The 26,672-nt window shown below is 44.3% G+C and overlaps 1 protein-coding gene across 2 annotated transcripts; it reads right to left on the reverse strand.

Annotated features, from left to right (window-relative positions):
• Positions 1-1,075: 1,075 nt before the first annotated feature.
• Positions 1,076-20,341, reverse strand: MYO1A (myosin IA). 2 transcript variants are annotated; one of them, XM_072655098.1, is made up of 27 exons: positions 20,208-20,341; positions 19,892-20,007; positions 19,451-19,545; positions 19,082-19,186; positions 18,816-18,862; positions 18,549-18,612; positions 18,248-18,346; positions 17,553-17,656; positions 17,105-17,252; positions 15,408-15,526; positions 15,230-15,316; positions 14,921-14,986; positions 12,798-12,902; positions 11,489-11,551; positions 10,952-11,152; positions 10,380-10,606; positions 9,233-9,433; positions 8,825-8,918; positions 8,392-8,541; positions 8,120-8,188; positions 4,900-4,974; positions 3,193-3,324; positions 2,906-3,012; positions 2,570-2,702; positions 2,062-2,214; positions 1,773-1,900; positions 1,076-1,401 (listed from the first exon to the last, which is right to left on the reverse strand). In XM_072655098.1, the coding sequence occupies exons 1-27, from the start codon at positions 20,319-20,321 to the stop codon at positions 1,278-1,280; spliced, it is 3,126 nt and encodes a 1,041-aa protein (XP_072511199.1). In that variant the 5' UTR covers positions 20,322-20,341; the 3' UTR covers positions 1,076-1,277. The 2 variants fall into 2 exon arrangements, with proteins under 2 accessions (XP_072511199.1, XP_072511198.1); XM_072655097.1 differs by having other exon boundaries at positions 2,906-3,324.
• Positions 20,342-26,672: the final 6,331 nt, after the last annotated feature.

Below are 26,672 nucleotides of genomic sequence, written 5' to 3' on the forward strand. Positions count from 1 at the left end.
ATTTCCTCTACAACTTGATTCCGTGAGACTGGAAGCTGACCGTAGATAGATCTAGGGAAAGGAGGCGCCCCCATCCTTAAGGTCCTGATAGGGTTGGAAAGAAAGGGGTGAGAGAATGTATGGAGGGGGGAAAAGATACAGTGATGGAGGGGAGGCTAAAAGAGGAAAAGAGGTACAGGAAAGACGGGAGCTAAAACAAAAATAGCAGAGAGAGAGAGGCTTGCAGCATGCACCCGAATAAATATGTGGTTGGCTGGGGCGGAGAGAGAGGAACTGAGATGAGAAGAAGCACTAAGTGAGACAGACAGTGCATAGGAAAAGACTTTGTAAAGGAAAAGTATGATTTAAAGTATAAGCCATTACTATTAAAGACAGATTCAGAGAGAGACACAGCCTGACGCAGAGAAACTGAAAAAGAATGAAGGGGGGCGGAGTTGTGGTGGAGAGTGAAAGTCTGTCCCCCTCCCTCTGAGTACCACCAGCTGCAGGCCCCAGCTGCCGGACATCGATTGGCAGTACAATTGTCTGGCATCAGTGTGGCATCTAGAGTGTGTGTAGGAGGGTGAGGTTGGAGATAAGGGAGGATAAAAGGGCCAGGGAGGCAGGTGTGGTCCAGCCAGCCCAGTGCCAAGGAGAGGGATTCAAGAGGCAAGAGGAGACACCTGGCTGCTGGAGGTGGGAGTGGGCATTTTCTCCTCACAGTTGCCTCAACCCATCTCTGTTCTCTCTCCTCTGACCCCCTCCCAGGTGAAATCTCCATGAAATCCAGCATTTCCTGGGAACCAGGATTCTCAGCCCACCAGGGACATAATTAATATGTTGGTCCATGGACCTCCTTCCTTTTCTTCTCCCACACAATCTCTTCAAACCCCACCTAAGCTCAGCAGGTTAAACGATCAAGAAATAATTTTCCTTCTAGCTTGGCCTCATCTGTATTACTGAATCCAGGGAGTCTGATGAGATTTTGAGTAGGGGGCAGTGAAGAGGGGAGATTGGTGGTCTAGGGGCAACTAAAAGAGAAATATAGAGAGAGCTGACTGGTCCTGAAGACATCCCCACTCAAAATATCCAGACCTTTCATTGCTGACATGCTTTATTAGGAGACAAAAGGAACAGGAGATGGATCTTGGGGAGAAGACAGGCTGAAAGAACTTCTCGATTTCCCCCTCTCCCTTCCTCTTTTCCAACTCCTGACCATGACATCACTCCTGGAAGGGTGGGAGACTCAAAATCTGGTGCCATTCCAGGAGAGGGGCCCTCATGAGTCTCCAGCACTCTCACTGTGCAGACACCTCCAGATGGTTGCTCCCTTTCTTCTTGCAGGTTATTTTGTTCCCGGCTTTCTTTGGGCTCTGAATGACTTTCACAGTCATGTTGCCTTCTTTGAACTTCACAGTGAACCTTGAGATAAGATTAGGGGTGGAAATAAAGGCTGGAACCCCTAGTAGCTCAATAATGGGTTTCTTCCTCCCTGTACCAGGCACCCTCCCACTCCACAGGGAATTAATCCCTAAAGGACAGAAGCCTCAGAAGGCAATCTGAAGCAACCAGGAGAGCCATGCTTAGCATATAGTAGAAACTTAATGAATGTTTGTTGAATGAAAAAGTGAATTGTCTGGGAGGGAGGACTGCGGGAGAGCTCTTAAAGCATTGTTCACCCACAGGGTATAGTTTTGCCCAGAATTCTTTCTCCCTTAATGACTCCCAGGTCATGGTGACCCATAGCTTCCTGGTCATGACCTCCCAGTCTTTCCCCTTTTGATAATTCTTACTCCTCAGTCACAGTAATTGGCAGCTGCCTCTTCACTTTATCCAGTGTAGCCTGGTATAGCTTGGTCAACAACTCGATCGCATGCTCACTGACCAGTAGAAAGTCTCCTTTGGAGCCCACTGAAGAGATCTTGGGGAGTGGAATGAGAAGAGAGGGAAAACACTGGATAAAGGAGCCACAGCAATGATGGGGAAACTGAGGCCTGGATTTCCAGGCCCAACCCTTATCGCCTTTTGTCCTCCCCTGCCTCCTTTCCTGGCCTCTCAGAGTCACGCCTATCCTCTGGGTACCTCATTGAGATGTAAGGCAAAGAGTCCATTTTGAAGACTGCTGACTGACACCTCAGACACGTGCTCCAGCCCAATGACAGTCTTGACTTTGGAGCCCTTGGAATCAGCAAGGATCACATGACCCTTGGTCAGGAGGAGAATCCTTGGGGCCATCTAGGGGGAAAGGAGTAGCGTAAAGAAGAGTAAATGACAATTCACATTTCTATAGTGTTTTTAAAGGATTTACAAAGTCCTCCTAGCAACCCTAAGTTATGGTTGGTAATATTATTGGGATAATATGACAGAAGAGGAAACTGAGGCACAGGGACATGGCAACTTGCTTAGGATCATACCACTAGTCAGTGGCCAGGCTAGGACCCACTGGATTGATCTGATACTCTACCATGTTGCTTTCCCTTCCATGGGGAGGGCCTGGTACATACCTTACCTTACTCAGTGCTAGAATCCACATGGTTGCTATATGGTGGGGGTGGGGCAGTTCCAAGGGATAGAGGTTGGGGGTTCAAACCTTGCCATTGGCTCTGTTGACTTTATTCACAGTCTCAGCCATCAGCATAGGCTCATCAGCCTCATGCTGTAGTTTCTGCAGTATGTGTTTCTCATGAAACATCACATAGTCACCTCGGAATGGCACAGGGACGCTGGAGGTACAGACAGAGCATGAGAAAGCAAGTCCCTTCTGACTTCCCCCTAGCTCCTGCCTGTATCTCCCCAAGTCCCTCTTTCCCCAAGTGTTCCCTTAAAGCCATCTTTACCTATCCCTTTCTGGATCAGATAGGGCTAATCCCACTTGGAAAATTTCCTGGCTGTGTCTAATGTACTCCAGACTCTCCACTGTCCTTACCTTTGGGGATAGGAAGCCTTTTTGTCTTTAAACAGTTCACTAGCACAGAGCTTTTCCTTCAGGATTTCTTTCTTCTCTGGGGAAAGCTGATCCAAATATTTTTTACACTGGACAGAGAGAAAGAAGGACCCCAAAGTACTAATGGAGAGGGTCAGAACCAGAGACCAGATATGCTTGCTCAGGGGGTGAGGGGTGGGGAATAGAAGTGGGGGAGATACTTGTATACAGAAAAGATTGGATGGAAAGAGGCCTTCCCCACCCTTCACTCCCTCCAACAATTTGCTTACTCTACAGTGGTGGAAAATCTTCTTCAGCTCCTGATTTGCTCGAGTAAAGACTTTATAAGGAGGGGGTAGCCAGCTGTGGTCGGTGATTTTAGAGGGCAGGTTATTCCTCAGGCCCAAAAGAAATTTCTGCACCTGGGGTTGGGAAGCAGGAGAGAAGACTGAGAAACAGAGCACAGTTGAATCCAGAAATTGAACTTGCAGCAGGACTGAGGCCTCCTCGTGGTCAGGAAAGTCCAGGGGTGACTGAAGGAGGGGAAAAAGAGGGGGAAGGTCTTTATTTTTATCCCCAGAGATCTGTTAGCTTGAGGATATGGGCTACAGAAATAGAAGAGCAGAGGAAACAGTGCAATTTGTGTGGGTTGGGGGCATGTGTTGGAGTGGAGGGGTGGAAGAGGGAATTCCAAATTCCTCATTTTCTTCTTTCTACCTCTGAAGGTAGGGGTTTGCTGCTACTACCAGCGTAGAGCCTCCTCTCCCCCAGCCACTCCCCCAGATCAATATGTGGGAAACTCCTCGACCACAGGCACTCCCAAGTTGCTGAAAGGTTTTTTTGTTTATTTATTTGTTTTGTTTTGTTTTGTTTTAAAACAAATTTCTACAAAGAAAGAAAGCATAGCCTTAGTTAATGGGGAGCTGGTCTTAATGCCAGGAAGACCTGGGTTCAAGTTCTGTCTCTGACATCTACTGACTGAATGACCTTGGCAAAGACATTTAATATAGGCAGCTTTCTAAGATTAGAAACTGCAGAAAAGCCTACATGGGTAAAGGGAGTTTCCTTAACCAGAAATTCCCTATATCAGTGAAATCACAGGTTCAGTCCTTTCCCTATTTCCCCTACTACTAAGAAAGTAGAATCATGGTCAAGAAGCATTTAAGTTTGAGAAAATAAATTGTAAAATACAAAACTACAAAAGGGAAGAGTTTACAGAGTCCAGGCTCCTGAACTGTATAGGAGGAAAACCAAATTGCCTTGATTTTATGCAAGGCTAGTGTGGATGATTTTAGGACCTAGGTTTAGGACCTAGGAGGGTCCTCAGCCTGTCCTTCCACTATCCTGTCTTCCAGATGTTGTAGAACCCTAGTTTTCACCCTCTGGACCCAGATCACACTGCATCTCACTCTGCAATGGAACCTCTGCCCTTCTGGGTTCAAGCATGATAAAGACATTTTTCTGTCTGATTCTCTCATACATCAAGGGTGCATGGCACTTTGGAAAAGATCCCCCTTTGCCCTTTTCAGTTAGATTATCTATCTGGTTCCTCACCTCAGGTAGTCTCATTCCCTTCCCTTTCTGGTTTCTCTTTGTCCTGAGTGGTTTGCCAGATACTAATTCTTCTCTTAGGTTTAGCTAGATCCTCTGCTATTATCCTTTGCTCATTGACATCTGGGTTCACTCTTGAGCAACCATTAGATGATAGGAAGCATTCAACATCCTTCTGTGACATGAATTTACCTGGCACCTTCCACACTAACAAACATCTCCCTTGACTCTCCTCCTCCTCCTCCTGGGACAAGAAGTTTCCCAAGGACGAGAAGGGTACTCTTCTTACCCACAGCCTCATGCAAGCACTATTCCCTGCCCACTCATTGACCCCATCCCTTCTCCCTTAGCATCTCTTGCGCAAAAAGAGTGAAAACTTTCCGTCTTTCCATCAACTCTATTTCTCCCCTTCTTCTAGCCCTATGTTCCCCATCTGACAAACTCACCATTCTCCTGTAGATGAAATTTGACAAGTATAAGGCTGCCCCTGACCGGAAATATCTCCGATATTCCTTTCGGATCTGGTGAGAGCGAGGGTGGAAAAGAATAAAGTAAAGAGTATCTTAATTCAGTTTAATTCTATAACAATGTGTTGGTGCTGGCTATGTGCTAGGGGCACATGGTGATCAGAAGAGGCCATACAAGGACACTCTCAAGGTTTCTTTCAAGAATTTTGGATTTGATTGTGTGACATGGGAGACACTGGCACAGGACTGCTCAGCATGGCATGCCCACATCAGAGAAGGTGCTGTGCTCTATAAGCAAAGCACAATTGAAACAGCTCAAAGGAATTGTAGAGTATTATTTAGCAAATTTAGAGTATTCACCCCAAATGTTCACATGGATTATCTGTCCCCAATATGTGGTAGAGCATTCTGAGCTCCTGTTGGTCTGATCAGCCACAGTTGGACACACTGAAACTTGACTTTATCATAGTGATGTCATTTTGGTCCTCCTCAAGAATGAAGGACAACAATCAACCAAACAATGTGCTGGTGATATAAAGGCAAGACCATTCCTGCCCTCAAGGAGCTCGGTCCCATATCATCAACTGCCTCTTGGATGTTTCAAACTTCATATCCTAAAGAAATCTTAAACCCAGCATATCTAAACTTATTATCTTTCCCCCTATGGAAATTCATTATCTTTTCCACCTAAGTTGCTAGGTGGTGCACTGGATAGAGAGCTCAGCCTGGAATCAGGAAGACCTGAGTTCAAATGTGACCTCAGACACTTCCTATGACCCTGGACAACTCACTTAATCTTTGCCTGCCTCAGATGGTGATCTCAGGCTTGCAAACTGACAATATAGAATAGTTGAAAGAATCCAGGATGTGTATGTAGGTTGGAAAGGGATGACATTTCACCTGATTTCAAATGTTTAAAGGACTGTCACTTAGAGAAAGAAACAGACCTGTCATGTATTGTTCCAAAGGTTAGCACTAGGCCAATATTGGTGGAAATTGAAGACAGGAAGATGTCAATTCAGCTTTAAGAAGACCTTTTACAACAACTAGACTCATCCAGCAATGGAATAAATTATCACTGGTTCCTGAGAGAGTGGATTCAATTTCACTAGAGATTCGAAAGCAAAGAGTAGGGGACTATCAGGAAAGAATGATCCCAGGTCTTAGATTCTGTAATTCTCAAGTTAAAAAAGCTTGATGCTTTAGTGTGAGGCTCTTGAGGGAATCTATCAGAACTAACAAGATTGCTTTTAATTTCTTTCTTGAAATGATTGCTGCAGATAAAGCGTATTCAGTGTAGTGTAGCAATAGAAACATTGAATTGGGAATAAGAGTGCACTCCACTCCCTTCCCTTTCATTCAGGTTCTGAGTATGCTGTACCTTGCCTCAGTCAAACTGAGACCTGGGAAAGACCTTAGCTTGAAAGGGCCAAGGTCTCCCATTACATCCTGGGCAGTCATCCTGATCCATATCTGGCCACGGGACCCAGATGGCCCCAAAGGAGAAAGACAGGCTGGTGACTTTGCACAGCCCTCCCTCACTTAAATCCAATGTATTTGCAAGTCAGGGCATCACTTCCCTGATGCCACAGTCCTTTTCAAGAACAAGACAAACAAGTTTCTTCAACTGTAAAAGAGGGATAGTAAAAGCTCCTACTTCACAGGATTGTGAGGATTAAATGAGAAAATATTTGTAAAGCGCTTCTTGTACTGCCGAGCATGTAGTGATGTTGTGGTTCAGTCTTTGTTTTTAATTTGTGACCCCATTTGAAATGTTCTTGTCAAAGACACTGGAGTGGTTTGCCATTTCCTTCTCCAACTCCAGCTCTGTTCCTCACTCTATCTCCAGTCTCCACACCTTTGCAATAGTTGTTGTCCTTCCTTCCCCCCCCAATACCTACTGTGTACTCCCTTCTTTTTAAAAAACTCAGTTTTTCAGTTGCAAATTTTCTCCCTTCCTCCACCTCCCACCCATTGAAAAGATAAGAAATATAATTCCAATTATTCATATGAAGTTAAAGCACTCCCTTATTATCCTGCCTTAGTCCCTCTCTTCCTCTAAGGTGCAGCTTCAAAGCCATTTTTACATGAACTTTCCTGATCCTAACTCTTATTTTCACCTCATCTTCAAAACTATCTTGTATTTAACTACTTTGTATGTATATGTATACATATATGCGCACATACGTGCACACAGATGCACACATGTATACATATATGTATACACACATTGCCTCTGTGTGCATACACCCGTGTGTGTGTATACATATGCATGTGTATGCATGCATGTCTATATGTATATGTGTGTGTGTACATACACACATTTCATATATATAATATGTGAATATCTATGTTGCTGTTATACTTCAACATACATTTTTTATATATGCTTGTTGTCTCTCCCATTAGGAACTAAGTTCATTTAAACTAGGCATTGCTTCATTCTTTGTGCTTGTATTACAAGTCCCCACCTACCTAGCAGAGAGTGCATTTAAATACTAAATAATAATTGTTTCTCTTTTACCCAAGAACCATGAGGGTCTTCTCCTTCCAGTTTGATTTTTCTTTCTTTCTTTTTTTTTTTTTTTTATTAACGGGGCCATCCCTAGAGCAACTACTTAAAGAAGCCTATTCATTGAATGGGTGTATCTCACTCAAAGTGAGAATGCTATAAGACCCCATAGCCTGAAAGGGTCAAGGTCTCATATTACATCCTGGGCCATCTTCAGTCGTCCTGATAAATATCAGGCCACTGGACCCAGATGGCTCAGGAGAAGATAGTGAGGCTGGTGACCTTGCACAACTCAAATCAAAGTCAACTGCAAGTCATATCATCATCTTGATGTCATGGTCCTCTTCGAGAGAAGGACAAACACAACCACAACAACAACCTAGCACCTAGCAAAGAGCCTGGCACACAGTAGATACTTAATAAATACTTATTGATTGATTGGTTCACGTGTGTGTGTGTGTGTGTGTGTGTGTGTGTGTGTGTGTGTGTGTGTGTGTGTATGCTCATTATTCTAGCCTTCCTCCTCTGTGATCATGAAGGTCTGTGAACATCTGTTTCTCTCCTCCCACCTCCTGTCAATATCTTCTCTCTGTTAAGTGACCAGTACAATCTGACCTTGACAGGAATGGGGGACAGAGTGGGGACTGGAGGAGTCCCCAGTATCCCCAGAATCCCTTTTTTATTTACCTTCCATCCTCTCACAAAGGCCTGGATCAGTAACGTTGATGCTTTTATCTTCCCATAGCGTTTCTTTTGCTGCAGAAAACATTGAGGGGATGAGGAAGGGGAAGGAAAGGAGCCTCCTTCCTCTCTTCAACCCTTCCCAACCATTACCAGGACTGGACCTCTCCCTCTCACGTGGCCTCAGTGGAATGGACAGGAGGAGATATATATATATATGGTTGGGTTGGGAGCAGGGGAAGGGGAGGTGATGGGAGGAACCCGGAGCTGACTCCTACCATGTTGCCCCGAAACCAGGCAGAAATGAGGATCTGACTTTTGCGCATGAGCTGGTAATTGGTACGGCATCTCCAGCCCCGGTACATCTTCTGGACAAGCGTAACTAGCTCATATATTCGAAGCCTCCTTTTCTCCTCCAGATAGAAAAGCTAAGGGGAGGTAGGGGTAGGGTGGAAGTGCAAAAAACAGAATGGAATGGAAGAGGATTAGAATAAGGGACCAGCCTCTATCCCTTTCCCATCTTGTCTCTATCAGTACAAAAGGATCTTCACAGTCTCTCTTCACAGCTGGTCTAAAGGCAGAGGTACATCCATGTACTCAAGAACCCTCTCAGTTCCAGGAGGTGGAACCCTCCCTTTAGGAAGTTCCCCCAGTAAGGCCAGGTTCTGCCTTCCATTAGTGCTCCATTTCCCTTCCCTAATCCACACTCACCGTCTTGGGGCTACGGATGAAGATCTTGGTCCGACCAAAGGCCACCTCCCCAGAGTCCAAGCTTAGTTCTTCCAGAAGCTTCTCTACCCCTTCCCTATATAGGAAAGAAGATGGGTGGACATGCCAGGGAGGTGTGTCCCATTCAGGGTACCCTACCACCCCAGGTAGGAGCTCAGGCACAGGACACTCATTTTATGCTCAAGGGAATTGATTTGAACTAAACACCACCATCACCATATTTAGAAGTTTGGAGTTGGGAGGGGATCTGAGAATAGGGTCCTTGTTTTTCCTTTTGGTTCTGCCCTTAGCTCTTTTCCCTCAGTCTCTTAGACCCTTATCTTCACAGATCCCTTGGACCCTATCCTGTGATTTTCCCTATTACTGCCCTCTCCCCTTTCCCCCCATTACCGAGCTTGGCCACGCCACTGGGGCCAGGTAGACCTGCTCAGCATCCTGTATCTGTTCAGGAAGGCACTGTAAACCTGTCGGTAGGCGTAGCCAGCCCTTCGCACCCGAATATTCTCTAGCAGTCCCAGGTAACGGGCCTGAGTGCCCACTAGTTCAGATGAGAACAGACCTTTTCGCTGATGCTCGTTTGGTTTGATGCACCTGAGGGAAGGGTAGCGTTCATGGACAGGTACCTTTATGGGCAAGGCCCCCTGGAGGATTCCCCTTTCAGATTTTCATGCCCATCCCTCTGACTTTGTGTCCTCCAGCTGACAGAGACCAGAGTCTTCCTGTATTACCCTATATTTCTGCCCACACTCAGGACCAAGAGATTTCTGTGGAATAGAACATCTGACCTCCCCCATTCTACTCCCATTAGTAAATCCTTCTTGAGATCTAAACTTTCTTCCTCCTCCACTCTCATTAACCTTCTCTCCTTCTCAGCCCACTCCCATCATTTGCACTTTGTGAGGATGGAGGATGGTTTGTTTCCACCTTACTGGGATTTCCTTTTTCAATGTGTTTTCTCAAGCTTGCATAGTAGGCATTTACACTTACTGCACTTTAATAATATCAGCTCATGGATACAGAATTTAAAGCACTAGACAAGTATTTCCATGGTACACTATAGTTACAAGACTCTTTCATATACCATTTAAAAATTTGAACTTCATGATCATTGCATAAGGGAGAACTCAGGGAAGGTTACCTGAGATTTCACAACTCAGAGACGGTAGAGCCAAGATTTGGTCCCAGATGAGGGAATTGTTCTCATTATTGTTATTCAGTTGTGTCCAACTTCTTGTGACCTCATTTGAGGTTTTCTTGGTAAAGATACTGGTATGGTTAGCCATTTCCTTCTCCAGCTCATTTTACAGCTGAAGAACCTGAGGCAAACAGGGGTAAGTGACTTGCCCATGGTCACACAGCTAGTAAGTGTCTGAGGCCACATTTGAACTCATGAAGAGAAATCTTCCTTGATTCCAAGGGCAGTGCTCTATCCACTGCAGTATCTAACTGCTCCTAGCTCTAAACCTAGAATCCTATAATTAATTCAATGATCTAAGATTGTCAATATTATATGTATGTTATAAGCAAGACATATCACCTAATATAGTTGGGATTCTTGGAATATAGGTTCTTCATGAGTGTGGCTATTGAGTTCTTGAACTGGGTCCCAGCTGTGGGGGGTCGCTTAAGGGAGACTTGTTTGGGGTCGCCCTCAGGGAACATTATCTGAAGCAAGGGGTGTCTGGAACTCCACAGAGCCTGAGACAGATCTCGGAATAGTAGGTCATTGTTCTTGTCCAAGAAACCATTCACGTTGTATGTCACCTAGTTGGAGGGATGGAGGTGTAGGAGGAAGGTTAGCTAGAACCCCCTGGTCTTAGCCTCTTAGTACCTCTTAGTACCCTACTCCCTAGATTCATCCAGTCTCCAACTTTAGTCCCTTTGTCACAATCCATGGACTTTATTCTCTTTAACTTCATCATCCCCAGGGATCTCAGTCCTTGTATCTTATTCCTCAAATTTTCCTCCTACTCATCTATTCTTCCCTATTCCCTGGTCCCCATCTCCTGTTCTTGGCTTATCCCTACTCCTTTTTCTCTACTCCACTCATGGCCCATTCATCCCTGATTTCCCTTCTAGCCTTTCCCCTCCACCCATCACTTCACTCACCTTGCCGGCATAGTGTTGGATACGGAAGCAGCTAAGGCCCAAATTAGGGTCATGCTGGTGCTGGGCATTCTGGGTGACGCGGCTTTCATAATAATTATGTTTGGAGAATATCTGATTCAGCTTTGCCAGGAAGGTAGAATCACTGACCATACCAGGCCGAAGGCACTCCTCATCCAACATGGCCAGGATACCCTGCTGATTCTGGTGGGGTGGTTGTAAGGATCAAAAGACATAATATTTGTAAGGCATTTAGTACATAGGGTATGTGTTTAATAAATGTTTATTCTCTCCCTTCTCTTCTAGGGAGGGGAAAAAGGGTCATCTATCCCAATCCCCCCAAAAAACAACTGTTCCCTGGACCTACAAAACATGGAAGTTCCAACCCTTAGAATCAGTGCTTCCAAAGCACCCTATCTCTTTCTTCCACTCCTTTCTTCCCTTCAGTCCCTGACTGCTCAGGTTGAGAACAGGTGGCTTAGGATGCATCCTCCATTCACTGGAGATTCAAATATGGAGAAAAAGGGAAGAGATGCTCACATGTTCAATGAGGTTGCAGATGATGCTGTTATCAAAATATTCAATCTTATCCCAAGGTATACCCTAGGGCAGAAAGGTCAAGGTAAGGCAGAAGAATCACATAATCAATGCCGGCTGACGCCCAAACTTCAGAAAATGAAAATTAGCACATCTCAAAGCTGAGGGAAATCCTCAGTAGGGTTGCTTCTCCTTCCATCATTGGTGATTGGTTGAGAATATTTGAATGGTGCTAGGGTCATGTGGGAGTATGGGAAAATAGAAGAGGAACTGGAAGGAAAGCCAGAGTTATGGAGAGGAAGAACATGTCTTGAGAAGGAAGTTGGGCTGTGAATTGTGAGGTGCAAGAGTTCTGGGATGGAGGGGAGAAGGGGAAGGGTAAGAAGCTGAGAGATGGGGAGGGAGTGTTCTCTTTGTGTAGAGGATCTGTGATCAAGGGGTTGGGCAATTTTCCCTAGAATTGTTGAAAGTTGCATGTACTGAGTTATAACAAAGTTATACAACAGAGTTGTAACAAAATAAAAATCACACACACAAATTAATCCAACATATGCTAAATAGATTGCCTTTACACCTCTACCTCCTCCCTGCCCCCCACTACCTTTCAGAATAAACTGAGTGGGGATATTTAAGAGAAGGGATATGTCCTCTTCCCCTACCCCTCCAAAAAGAACATTTTTTTAAAAAACACTTCTTTATTGTCTGAAATATCACTAATGAGAAATCCAATGGGGTTTACTAAATACTTGATTGTTAGAATACTCAGAATGTGAAACCCTTTGGGGCAAGGTTGTCCTAGATTGTGTAATGCAACCTGAACAGTTAGCAGGAAGGCAAACAACTCTGAGAGGACAGTAAAAGCTTCTAGAAGCTGGGACTGAACAGATGAGGGATGGAGAAAGGCCAGTAGAGGCCCAAGCCCAACATTGCTTCTAAAATTTTCCCCAGGCCTGCTCTACCCCTTACCCCATGCTCCTGGAGGTCAAGCCAAGTATTCTTTTAATTCTTGTTCATAAAGTCCCACTTCCTACTCCTACTGGGAGTATGCCTGGGTGGTAGGGAGGTAAGTAAGTCAGCATCTTAGGAGGGGTTGGGGTGGGACTCTCTTCTTGCCTTTCTTTTTATCCCTGGTGCTTTCCATAGTGCCTCACCCATAGAAGGCATTGCCAAATGGTTACTGACTGACAACATGAAGACTTGGTGCCCTATGTGTCCTGGATGAAAACTGGGTGGGATCATGATCAGATGAGTGTCTAGGACACAGTGGGGAGAAATAGGGGTTTAGGGGTACAAGTGGGGAAAGGATGTTTACCTCTTTCATGTATTCTTCCTGCTCCTCTCTCAACGTCATCCCTATGAACACCTGCTGTAACTTCTCATTACAATAATTAATTACGAACTGCTCAAAGCTGTTGTCCTGGGCGGAGAGATTAGAATACATGGGTTAGATAGGAATGGGCCCAGCATCCCTTGTGACTAGCCCCTCCTTGCCAATCCAGTCTAATCCAATACATTAAGCACATATTCTGTTCCTACTGTGCGCAAGGTTCTACTCTGGGTGCAAGGTGTTTGGACAAAGACAAAAGCAACAATAGTCCCCACCCTCAAGGAACTTACATTAAATTTTGTGGGATGCTATATCAGATCTTAGATTTAGAGCTATAAGGTAGTTCAGAGGTCATCTGGTCCAACCCTTTCATTTTTACAGATGGGGAAACTGAGGCCTGGAGAAGTTAAGTGATTTGTCCAAGGTCAGACATCTAAGTTAGGCAGGATGTGAATCCAGGAAAACAAATGAGTGCATATACAGTGATCTGAGAAGGGAAAGAGGATGAACAACCAGGGGTATAGGAAGAAAGCTCCAATAGGCAAGTGGAACATGATCTGAACCTTGAGTGAACTGAGGGATTCAAAGGGTAGATGTGAGGAGGGTGTGCATTCCAGGGAAGGGAGCAGGGGATAACCTGTGCAGAGAATCGGAGGCTAATAATGGAATGTCAAATTTGGGGAACAGCAGAATCCAAATCAATAAACATTTACTAAGCACCTTCTATGTGTACCTACCAAGCTAAGTGTTGGGAATATAAGGAAAGGATAAGGCAATCCCTGCCCTCAAGAAGCTCCCAGTCTAATGCAGAAAACAACACATAAGTAGCTAATGAACAGGTCTTTCTCAAATGTAGAGTATGTGAAAGGGAGTTATGTGAAAAAAGCAGAGTGGGAAAGGCTATAAATTCCAGGCTGAGGAGTTTGCTGTTATCCTGAGAAGGAAAGTGACATGGGCAGACCTGAGCTTTAGGAAGATTATTTTGGCGCCTATGTGGAGAATGGATTGGAGAGAGGGAAAACCAGAAGGAGGGACACCAGTTAGGAGGCTAATTGTGCCCATTTAGTTGAGATATGATCAAGGTCTAAACTAGGGTGGCAGCTATGGGAGGTGAAAGTGAAGAGGACAGAGAACAGACATGTTATAGAGGAAAAATAGACAAGATCGCCAATTGGTTAGACCGATATGGGTGGTGGTGGGGGAGTAAGGAAGAAGGAAGGGACGAGAGTGACTCTGTCTAGGATGTGTTGTTTGTGGGAGAAAGTTCCAGCAAGCAATTGGTGAGACGGAATTGAAGCTCCGTAGAGACAGTAGTATGGATGTAGGGATCTGAAAATCATTGGCATAGATGGCTACAGGGAAGAGAGAGAGAGAGAGAGAGAGAGAGAGAGAGAGAGAGAGAGAGAGAGAGACAGAGAGAGACAGAGAGAGACAGAGAGAGACAGAGAGAGACAGAGAGAGACAGAGAGAGACAGAGAGAGACAGAGAGACAGACAGAGAGACAGAGAGAGACAGAGAGAGACAGAGAGATTTGGAGAGGGAGAGGGAGAGGAGAGGGGGATTCTAAATCTTTTCTGTGTCCTGGATCCCTGGTGGCAATGTCTGGTCAAGGAGGACCAGAAGAGAGTGGGGTCCCTTGGCTACTCCAGCTCTGATTTGCCCTCTACCCATCATGCTTCCCATGGAATAAATTAATCTCCAGTGATCCCAACATCATGGAGATTGCTTTGGCTCTAGCATTCAACACCTCATCAGTAATCTCAGTTGCCCCTCCCCCTCTGATTTGAAAGCTGGAGGGCAGAGAAAACTCTCCTCCCAAAGCCTCCCTTTATATAGAGGCTAGAATTTTCATTAGAATTAAAATTTCCAGACAACTTTTCATTTCTCACCAGGTGTGGTTTCAACTCCACAAATTACAAGCTCCTAGAGGGCAAAGACTCTCTTTCTTATTTGTATCCCCAGCACTTAGCAGAGTGCCTGGTGTATAGTAAGCCCTTAAGAAATGTTTATTGACTATTGACTATCCCCTGGAAGTCATGCTTCAGTCAGTCATCCATCTATCAGTCAACAAGCATTAATGGAAGTTTAGAAAGGGAAGAAACTCTCACCTCCAATATCTCAAAGCCATAGATATCCAGCACACCCATGACCTTCTTTTTAGCCGAATCACTCACCTGAAGGCGGAATGGGAGATAGACTTGGATAGCCAGTCCCTCACATGTACAAGGGCAGGAGGCTCAGCGGAGAGGTGATGGGAAAGGGGGGCAGAATTATGTGGGCATAAGCAGGCTGGGCTTGTGGTGAACAAGAAAGAAACTCAAAAGGTTATTGTTCCCTTCTAGAGGGTGGTTCCAGGGTGAGGAGGAGGGCTGGGGATCGTTAAGTCCTGAGGTGGGCAGTGATGAGGTCTCTGTCACCTTAATGTTCTCATTGATCCGGTTGACTATCCAATTGAAGAGACGGCTATAGATGTTCTTGGCCAGGGCATCTCGGGCATAGCATGCCTGTGAAAGTCCCCAGGCCTGGTGAGTCTCAAGGGAGGGATGGTGAGGTTTCAAAGCATCTCAGAACCCAGACTTGTCCCCTCCATCTCACCTGAATTTTGGTCAATGTAGTAACCACTTTCTCTTTGTTCGTTTCCATGGTCCGGGAGCACAGGGCTCTCTCCAGCACCTCTGGCTGCAGCCCCATGAGGTCTGAAATCTCCTTGACAACTGGGAATGAGACTCAATGTCAAGCATCTGAGCCAGTTTTACCACCCATCCACTCTCCAGAAGAGGAGGAAGCAGAAAGTGAGTGACAAGGAAATATTCCATTGAATTTTATTATTATTCATATTTAATTTGATATTTGTAAACACTAAAGATTTCAAGGAGAACAACTCAGTAAAAGCTCATTAGCACAAACAGATAAATCAACAAAACTGGAAGGAAAGATGAGCATTTGGTGGAAAGAAAGACAATCTGGACAGCCAGGAAGCCTCAGTTTGAATTCTACCACAGAAACTTGTTAGTTATGTGACCCTGGGTAAGTCACTTAATCTCCTTCAGCCCCAGTTACCTCATCTGTAAAATGAGGATAACAAAGGTATACAATCCAAGGGTTGTTATGAGGATCAAATGAGATAGTGTACGTAAAGTGTTTGGCAAACAGTAACAAAATACATAGAAACAGAGAAACATTTAAGCTATTATTGTTATTACAAAAGAGATGACAAAGTTCTTTTAACAAATATCACAAAACAAAGAAAAGTGAAGCTTTATGAAATATAGACTTCCAAAAAAGCATAGAAAAACAATTTTAAAACTCCAGAATAACTCAAAATAGAAATGAAATCCACACAAGAAGAAATTAGAAATGAATATAGACCAGAACTTAATGTTTTCCATGTAGAATTTTAAAACTCAATTAGTGGAATAGGAAAAAAGATGACACTACAATAAATAGTTTCTCTAAAGAAGTGAGAGATTAACATTTGTAACACAAAATTCTGAAGTAGTGGAAAATCTATCAAAAAAAAAAAGCAAAAGACAATAATATTAGCAACACAAGATCTCTACAGAAGTTTAAAGTCATTGGCCTTGAAGGATAGAATTGAAAAGACAGCTTAAACACAAGTCTCCCAAAAGAACACAACAACAACAACAACAACAAAAACTCTAAACATTACAATGAAGAAAAAAATGCAAGCCAACTGCCCAGAACTTCTGAATACAGAAAACAGAGCACAAATAGAGATTAGTCACAGATTTTTTTCTCCAGAGAAACAAACAAATGTGTCTCAAACTTCAAGACACATTGGGGTTATATTTAACAGGTTCAATAACAACAAATTCTGCTAGCAGCCAAGAGAAAGATCTTAGTCATTGAATAACCCAAGATTATTCCATACTCATGAAAAACTGCAAAAGGGAATGGAATAGTATTTCCAAAACAAAAGGAGCTCAAGCTACAACCCAAAATGATCTACCCTGCAAACCTAAATCCTAATCATCATTATAAAAGGATGATAAGGGAACATTTCCCCAAAGAAAGTTCTGGGACAATCTAGGGATGACTGATAGGAAATTAGGATAAAGAAAAGTTGTCTCCAGGACTCTGGGGTGTGTGTGTGTGTGTGTGTGTGTGTGTGTGTGTGTGTGTGTGTGTGTGTGCACATGAGTGCCTGTGCACTTGCACACACACATGTGAGTTGAAATTAGAGTATAGCCAGAAGTAGAGAAGAAAGAATATAGCCCAAAGGAGGAAGATGTAAGAGTGTGTAGAGTGGATTCCAGTTAGGGCAATGTTACCTTTTTCATCACGAATACTGCTCCCTGCCACCCCGTTGGCTTGGAACTCATCTCCCAGCTCCACATTTCCCAACTTCAGCACCATGGCTATCACCTCAAGAATCTGCTGGATCTCTTCAGTGGAGAATCCAGTGATGCCCATGGCATTCTTAGGGAGAGAACAGATATCAGACCCTGGCTTAGACAATGGCTCCTACCCCATTATCCCACCTCCCGTATTTACACTCTGATGTCGATAGATTCTTAAGGAGAAAATAGATATCCTGATCTAGGCAAAAGTCTCTACTCAATTATCCTACCTTGTGTTCCCACCCTCCCTTTCTTGGAACCTTGCACAAGAGGCCCTATCTCCTCTTTCCTTTTCAGCATGACAGAACTAGACTTGAGGAGATGAGCTTAGGGGCACAAGCTTGCCCAGTTGCACCTGTAGACCACCCCATATTCTCACCTGGACCATTCTGAAGTTGGCTGCATCATCCATCCCATCTACCCTGGAAGCTTCATAGTTCAGATAGGAGTAGTGGCTCCCATCTCGTTCCAGCCTAAGTGCCTCTGGAAATAGGAGTTGGTGGAAGAACAGTTAGTTTATTCCCCACCTGTAATGCCCAGCCTTAATTCCTTTTATCCCTGAGCCTAATCTCTATCCCTCCCACTTCTAGTGTCAGCACAGAAATGGTGAGAACCTGGGGAAGGGTTGGAATATATCATCTTCAGGATCATCTTTCCAGGATCAAGTGCACTGAGGCTGCATGTATTTATCCAGTACTAGAAGTCAGGACTACAAAGAGATAGAAGACTCTGACCTCCAGAGATAAGCCATGTAATTGGGGAGGAGTACAGAAAATGACAAAACCCCCAACTACAGCATATGCAAAGTACCAAATATACTTCTTATACAAACAACAGGTGCTATGGGAAACAAGGTCATGAGTGGTCATGTTGGGTTAGGATAGCTACAACATGGGTAATAAAAAATAGGGAAGGGCCCAGATATGTGTCTGGGCCATTCAATGAGGTATCTTTCAAAAGGGTTCCGAGAGAGAGAGAGAGAGAGAGAGAGAGAGAGAGAGAGAGAGAGAGAGAGAGAGAGAGAGAGAGAGACAGGAAGAAAACTATATGGAAGAGTCAGAGGTAAGTACATACTCAACAACTGGTTGTCTGCCCCAGCCAGCAGCTGGTAGAAGATATGGAAGTTCCTTTCTCCTTTGATATGCTTCACAACTCGGGATTTTTCCAACAGATCTGGGAGGGAGAAATTAATGGTGTCCTGGTAAGAATCCCACCTATATTGCTAAATATCTTGGCCCGTCTTCATGATTCCCCCCATCCCTGGTCCTCTGTAGAATATGGAGAACTACCTTTCTCCTTCCAGCTGCAGGGGTAGGTTAAGAGGGAAGGGAACACAGAAAGATGATAGGGTAAACGGAAATGGTAAAGTACTTACAATTTGTGATGACACCACCAAGGGGGGAGCCCTTAAAGTCAAATTCAATATCCATATATTTGCCCTAGGAGCGAGGGAAACAGATATAGAGGCCCAAGAGAAAAAGTCTTCCCATGATTATCAGAAGATTCATGGGTCAGGGCAATAAACTAGGTGATCCCTAAAGTCTTCTCCACCTCTGAGGCCCTATTTTACCAGGTCAGGTGTTTGATCCACCCCCTTCCCCCAAATGTCCTTTTCCTCAAGTCCATCCAAGGTTTCACTCACAAATCTGGAAGAGTTGTTGTTTCGGGTCGTCTTAGCATTACCAAAAGCTGCAGAGATGTGGGTAGAGGATAGAAAAGGCAGGTAAGACAGGAGAACTGGGAGAAAGCAAGGAAAAGGGGAAAGGGAAAGAAGGATGGTCGTACTAATGAGGGCAGGCACACCTCAGATTTGGTCATGGATTACCGACAGCAGTGGTTGGTAGAGCACTGTGGTGGTGTGTGTGGGGGGGCAGCATAGAATGATGTGGTATGAGTATGGCATCTTACCCTCCAGCACAGGATTCGATTGTAATAGCTGCTCCTTCACTGAATTCACTTCCTTTCCCTTCTCACACACGGCTGCCACATATGACATCACCAACTTACTAGCTTCTGCTCCAAAGAAAAAATTCCCATGATCCCTACTCAGAGTCAATCCTTTCCCTCATGAGCCACATTTCCACCCCTCTCCTCACTTTCAGAATCTCATTCCTCAGCAGGGAATCTTTCTCAATGTCTATGCCAAATCTTTCTTGCTACAGTTTGTACCTTGTAAATCTTAGGTGGACATGGCTTAGAAGATAGTATAGGGTGGAGCTGAAAGCACTAATACTTTGGGAAGGGGTATTTGGGGATTTCTCTAGCCAGTCCTCTCACCAGTTTTCCCAGATCCGCTTTCTCCTGTGATGATGATGCACTGGTCTCTGTCATGATCTTTCAGTGACTGATAAGCTTCATTTGCCAATGCATAACTAGGAATGGAAGGCAGAATGATGATTAAGATGGGGTCTACCACCAAGGGAACCACCTCTCACTCACTTCCCACCCTTCAATTCAGCCACCACTTTCCCCATGGATTGGGTGGAGATAAAAGGGGGTGAGGAGGTCAGAAGCATCAATTTCATGGGAACAAGGGGAGTTCTCAGAAATCAAGAGCCATGGAGAACCATTAGGGTAGAGATGGAAGAAACAAGGCAGCCAGGAAAGAACAATGAATGAGGGTAATTTGAGAAGCTGGAATTGTTTGGGGCAGAGAATTTGGAATTCTCCAAAGAATGGGGTTTCTCTAGGCCTCTCTTCACCCACAGGGACACTTACATGTGGGGTTTCAGCTCATAGAAGTTGTACTCCTTGTACTTATCAATGAATTCAGGGCCAAAGATGGGCAGCTGTTCGTAGGGATTCACGGAAATCACCACATTCCCAATGTAGGTCTGGAATATAGGGAAAGGAGAGCACAGTGAGCTTGAGGGATACTATTCCTTGACCAACTCCCTTCTCCCTGAAAATCCAACTCCATCTGCTGCCTCTTTTCCAGAATTTAGAGCTCATCCCAAAGCCTGACTGTTCATCTCTAACCCTGCCATGGTGGGAGTAGGGGAGTAAGGTGGGATGGGCAGATTCTTATACTTACATAAATCTCTTTCTGCTGAAATCGCTTGTCAAGGTTCTTGAGCAAAGACTCTTCATTCAGGGGTTCCAGAAGGACCATGTCCCCCACCCCCACTGAACCCTCTAGTAAAGACATCTCTTTAGAGAGAGGTATTGAACCTGGGGGAGGAAGGGGAGGAGGTTGGAGAATAAGACAGGTTAATGGGAATTTTCTAGCTCTAAGGTGTGATTTGTGTTTTTATGGGGGGGGGGGGGAGGGTGTAAAATAATCCAAGGGAGATTCTTCTCCTATGAACAAACTTCTATTGAAATCCCCAAAAAGGAGTTCCCAACCTTAGGAAGGACTTCTAGACTAGGTCAAAGTTAGAATAAAAATTCTCAAGGACTCTGCTGGAAGCAGAAAAACTCTCTGTCCTTGAACTCCTGCCATAGGAGAGGTAGAGGTGGTGAGTAGGACCCCTCCTTTGAGCCACCAGGAGAAAGCACTGGGTAATGATAGAGACTAAGGGGTCAGAGGAGGGTAAACTGCTGTGTCCAGGTCAATCCTGTGGTAGGTAGGCCTGCAAAGCTCCTTGCCTCCTCCACTGAGACTTCAGCCAGAATCCAAACCCATTGATTACTCAGAGGAGGGTCCCTTTATTTGAGTACAGTCATCTACCTCTTTGAGAAGTTTTCTCCCCAACATTACCCCTTCTTGTTACATATTTACAAAGATATTGTTGAATATCTTTGTAAATAAAGATTGAAGGGGAAGGTTGAAAAATAGAACTGCCCCAAATGCAATTGTTATCTCTCCCCCAAAGGGTCAAATTCCCAAATGCCCAAAGAACCACTATTAAAACCCCTGGCTCTGTGGATGCCATCTGCACCTATATAGAGTCTACCCATCCCCACAACCTTCAGGTTTGGACTCTGCCCGGGAGGGACACACCCACACTCAGGTTTTTAGTAGTGAGAATGCAGTGTTGTGTTTATGGTGGTGGTGGTGGTTGGTTGGGGGTGAGAAAGTGCATAGGGTGGAGGCAGGGGAAGGTGAGTCTCTAAGGAGTTCTACTGGGAGGCGATTTTTCCAAAAGCAATTGTGTCTGATCACCCTCCATGCAGTTGGCACATGACAGAACTCCCTAAGGTGACATGAGGGAAAGGTCCTCTGTGGGACAGGGTGGGGACCCAGGTCAGGGGAGATAAGCATCAGCACAATGGTCAATGTCTCTGCTGCAGCTTCTATATCCCATCTCCACCCCCACGCTTTCAGCAAAAGAGCAATATCATTTTTCTGTCTTTGCCTTTCCTCTGAAGCTCTCAGCAGGGAAAAGTGAAATAGGAAGGAGGATTCCTGGCAGGAGATCGAGAGAACCAGACTTCTTCCTTTGTCTTCCTCCTCCAGGGGTCCCAGAGAAAGGAAACACTTTTCTTGCCACATCCTTTGGGAGAACAGCTGAAGGAGTAGCTGTGGGTAGGGGTGGTTGGTGGGAAAGAAAGGATAAGGGGAGGAGAAGACATCTCCTTGGGAAGTTTTAGAAGAGCTTTGCCAAGAGTCACTGTCCAGAGTTTTCAGTGGCTTCATCAAACTCAAGGGAACGTGGAGATGGAGGGATGTGGGATAGACAGAAGGGCAAAGAGTCAGGATAGACTCAGCCAATTGGGAAGAAGGGAATGAAGACAGGAGGGGAACAGAACTCACCTGATGCTGGAACAAGAATATGGCAGCAGCAGCGATCCTTTGGAAGGCAGTAAGAGACCGAATACCAGCCAAAATTGGGATAGAAGGCTTAAAGGAGACCTGAGAGCAAAGAAGTAATTCCTTTAGGAGGAGCTGTCCATGGTGTAAAGCAGTGGGGTTAGGTGGGAGCCCACTGAATGGCCAAGACTGGGAGGCCACTCTCTTCTTCTCTTCCACTCTCCTTTCTTTCCCTGTATGCCTCCAGTCAGAGTTCCCAGTGCTAACTCAAACAAGTTGACAGCCAGGCACAAAGTCCAGGGCAACTCCTGTATAGGGTGTGGTCCAATTAACCCATCAGAGCACATCTACCCTAGTGAGAGAGGGCTCAGTTTCTTCCAAGAGTCTCAGCTGGAAAGAGAAAATGACTTAACTGGCCCTGGTTCTGGCCTTGGCCTTGGCCCTGGGATATCTTGGAGTGAAGGATGTATGGGGAGTGGATAGAAAGTGAACTTCGTAATAAAGAGGGATAGATTCTCTATTGTCATTTTGACAGCAATAGCAAGAAAATGATACCTGCAAGCAAGAATGTCTTCATCCCAAGGAAATGACATCCATTAACTCTGCCTGGGTTGGGGGAGAGTCCATCTAGGCAGTGGGTAAGGTAACTTTGCCAAGCTGTTGAGTCTACCATTCAAAATGCTACCTGCTTACTTACCAGAGTGAACTCCAAGGCCAAACAGGGAACTCAGGGAAATAAGCTTCTAATACCTTCAGTCTCTCCCACAGTGAACCACACCCCTTCCTGATGTCTCCAACCTTAAACCTTTCTGCCTGGTTTGGGACACCAAAGACCTTGGGGTGCAATACCTCCATGAGAATGGTCTAGTAATTTGGTACTGAACTCTTCCTTCACCCTTCCAAACAAACTGCTTGGCTCTCTATTCCAGGGAGTGAGGTAAGCTCCCAGGGAGTCAATTGATCACCTTTTCTATACCAAGCCTGAGTGAGTTTGGTATAACGTCCATGTTTTATTGCCCTCATGAGAAACAAAATGCAGAGGTCAGGCCTATCCACAGTGACATTACCCATCTGCTCCTCTAAGTATACATCCTCACACTCAAAACACAAACACGGGAAGTAACTTAAGATGGCAAATCAAGAGTAAAAGTGCAACTTGGGTAGAGACTTATGATGATAAACAGAGGTCCATGGTCTGACAAAAAGGTCACTTGGAATAACAACACACTGTAGGCTAAAGTACATTTGCGAACTGTTTCTTTAGACTGGGAATCCAGGTAAAGGACCCAAATAACTCTCCCTTTCCTTCAAATCGTAACCAGAGCCAGGGGGAATTGAAGGGTGACTGCTAATTATGCTAAAGACACACTCATTTTTACATTAACAAATGTTAGTCCCCGAGGAACAAAATTAGATGGCAGTATGCCACCAGCATGAGTTGAATTAGGGAAATGCTTTGCAGTTAGGGGAAGGGGAAAAGACAGTGAACAAGCATTTGTTAAGCACATACTATGTGCTAGTCACTGTTCTAAGTGCTTTGTAAATATTAGAACAGAGAAGAGAGATGGAAAAAGAGGAGAATGGAAAGGAAGGAAAGGAAAGGTTCTTTAAAGAAGGATCAGTCTTACCCTTACACAGATGCTATTATAAATTCTTATTAGTAAAGTAGTAGAAAAGTACTGGATTTGGAGTAAAGATAGTACAGTACAGTATTAGTACAGTATAGTAAAGAGAGTACAGTACAGTAAAGAGATCACTGGTTTTGAAGCTAAAGGACTTAAGTTAAAGGACTTAAGTTCAGATTCTACCTCTGAAACTACCTGTGGGATGTTAGGTAAGTCATTCAATCTCCCTGGGACTCAGTTTCCTCATCTGCAAAATGAAAGAATTAGACTAGATGACTTCAAAGCCTTTGAGGAGGGCATCTGGGTACATTACACCTCATTTTAGGAAATAATAAACATGTTGAATTTCCAACTTGCAATAGAAAGAGAAAGTAAAATTATCCTCCTATCTTAGTTTCTCTGGGGTAGTGACAAAGTAAATGATATACTTTGGGAACCACGTTATTTCTTTCAGACTCTATCAGTGTGAATTATATAGCTCTAGCACTTTCAGAGTGCCCTAGTCACTTGAAATTCCCCTACACATCAAAGATTTACTGATGAATGATTTTGGCAAAGGAGAAAAGTTCATTTTATTTTATAAAACTTACATATAGAGATTGTATGAATTGCTAGGAAAGAAACTCTATGTTCATATTACAAGAATACAATTCTGCAACAGAATCACCTGAATAAGCAAGAAAATATATTCTATATTTATACATGACCAATCAATTGTCAAGAAAAATATTCAGGTTTTAACACTGATTTTTTTTAAAGAGGGCCAGTCCCACCCCAAAGCTTTATATCAACCACTTCTGATGAAAGTCTAGCATCCAAAATGTATAAGCAACTGATACATTTACAAAGCAAACAATTCTCCAGTAGATAAAGTGATTCAGGACTACATAAAGAAGCAATTCTTGAAAGAAGAAACCTAATTTATCAGCAACTACATTAAAAGTTCAAAATATTTAATTATCAAAGAAACAAACATTAAAACAGCTCTGAGATTCCATCTCATGCCCATCAATTTGACAGAAATAATAAAAGACAAGTTCAATGCTGGTTTAGCTGTGGCAAAAACAAGTGTGTTATATGTGCTTATGGGACTGCAAATTAAGTCTAACTTTTGTGGAAAACAGCATGGAATTATGCGCTATTAAAATGTGCATACCCTTTGACCTAAGAGTCCTACTAGTTGGACTATCTTTCAAGGAGACTGCTGAAAGTTAACTGAGGCTATAGTACCTGCAGGAGCAATTGTGAGGCTGCATCTCCCCAGGGATTGCTTCCCAAGGTGATGGGTACAGGCCACTGTGCTGGAAGCATCGCTGTCCTAATGCTCTTGGGTCCAGGGTCTTAGCCTGTCTCCATTTGAGAGGGGAGATTTTGGTGGTCAAAGTGGTGGTGGCTTGATGCACCTGGCTCTTGCTACTTCCTGTCTGTCCTTCAGGGTGCTCTGATGCTTCAGCTTGAATGGATGACCTATCTTATGGGTGGTGGTTGGTTGGGGAAGCTAGCTGCATTTCTATAGGAGTTGCAGATGGTGGCTATGAGGGCTGGGTGGGAAGTAGGACCAGTGGTCTTGGGGGTGTGGCCAGTCTCATGGCTCTTTACCTTTTTATCAGTCTGTTGGAGGCAGCTGTTTCTGAAGGTGAAAGATTTCTCCTCTTACTTCGAGGGCTGGAAGCAGCTTTAGTGGAGACTCTATTTCTAAGGCTCTTGTCTAATGAGGGAAGACCATACATAAACAGTGGCTTGAAAAGGGAAGGGGGAGTAGAAAGGGTTCCCACCTGGGAGTAAGGTGAAAAATGGGGTCAGGAGACACTTTGAGCATTTTGGCTGCCCTTCCTCAAAGTGTTCTAGGTAGTCAGTCTCCAGACAGGAATGGAGCCCCAGGGCAGATGTTTCTTTACTTTAGCAAGGTGGTCACCTCCTGTGGAGGAAGAAATTAACTTACTGCAAGAGAGTAACTTTGTTCAGTCATGTCCAATTCTTCATGACTCCATTTGAGATTTTCTTGGCAGAGATACAGGAGTGATTTGCCATTTCCTTCTTTAGCACTTATTTTACAGATGAGGAAACAGAGGCAAACAGGGTTAAGTGACTTACCCAGGGTCACACAGCTAAGTGTCTGAGGTCAGATTTGAATTCAGGAAGATGTCTTTCTCACTCCAGGCCCTTGCACTCTATCTACTGTACCATCTAGCTGCCCTGTTCAAGAAAGTAATACATAATAATTTAACTAGGGAGAGGAGGTGACCAAAATGGGGGGAACTAGTTCAAGGTAAAATTAAATGTCTGATGAACCAGTACCAGTCCCTCCATTCTACACTGGACCCATCAGCTTCTGCCGAACCCCGCAGTGCAGCACCTCACTTAGACAGCAACGCTACCCCACCCCAAGATACCGCATCCTTCTAAGTTACTTCCCTACTCTTAGCCCAATCAATTCATTGCAACCTATCTCAGATAATATTTACATGCCTCTTTAACAGCTTTCACAGCTGATGGGTGTTTTCCTCACAAGTCTGCACTTCATTATCATTTTACAGGTGAGGAAACTGACCTCTCCAATTTAGGACATTGTTAAAGGCTTGCACCCAGATTTTTTTTTTACCTCAAGTTCACATGTGTGTGTATGATCAACATCCTCATTAGCCCTCTGAGAGACATTTGCTTCTAAACTTTTACGGAGAACAGGGGCCTCCTTGAATCCCACCATGTATCAGCTAACCTGAGCTGTTCACTGCTTTTCAAATCCTCCAGGTTCAAACACATGGGTTCTCTAAAAGGTGCACACCTTCCCCTACAACATTCCATCCTCAGCTCACATCAAGAGGTCACCATGTTCTTGTTGTCTCTTTTCTGGGACAGAAATAAGTATAAATACTAATACGTCTGCGTCACATCTGGCAATTACGCTTTTATTTCTCTTGTCACTGGCCAAAGACATTTGGAGAGGGAAGTCATCTTGAGCAAACTTCCAAGGCTCAGTAATGAAGACAGGTGAGCCACTTCTCCCAGGGCTCCGAGATTTCGGCTCAAATTTATTTTGCTTTAGGAAGAAAGGGAGGGGGTGGAGATGTCAGTCCCACCAGTGTTCAGTAATTTACATAAACTTGCATAGAGACTGCATCGTATCTTTTTTCTTCTGTCCTCCCACTCCATCTTTTAAAAATGGCCAATTTATTTCCAT

Source organism: Notamacropus eugenii, chromosome 3 (genome assembly GCF_028372415.1).
Source record: "Notamacropus eugenii isolate mMacEug1 chromosome 3, mMacEug1.pri_v2, whole genome shotgun sequence".
NCBI lineage: Eukaryota > Metazoa > Chordata > Mammalia > Diprotodontia > Macropodidae > Notamacropus > Notamacropus eugenii.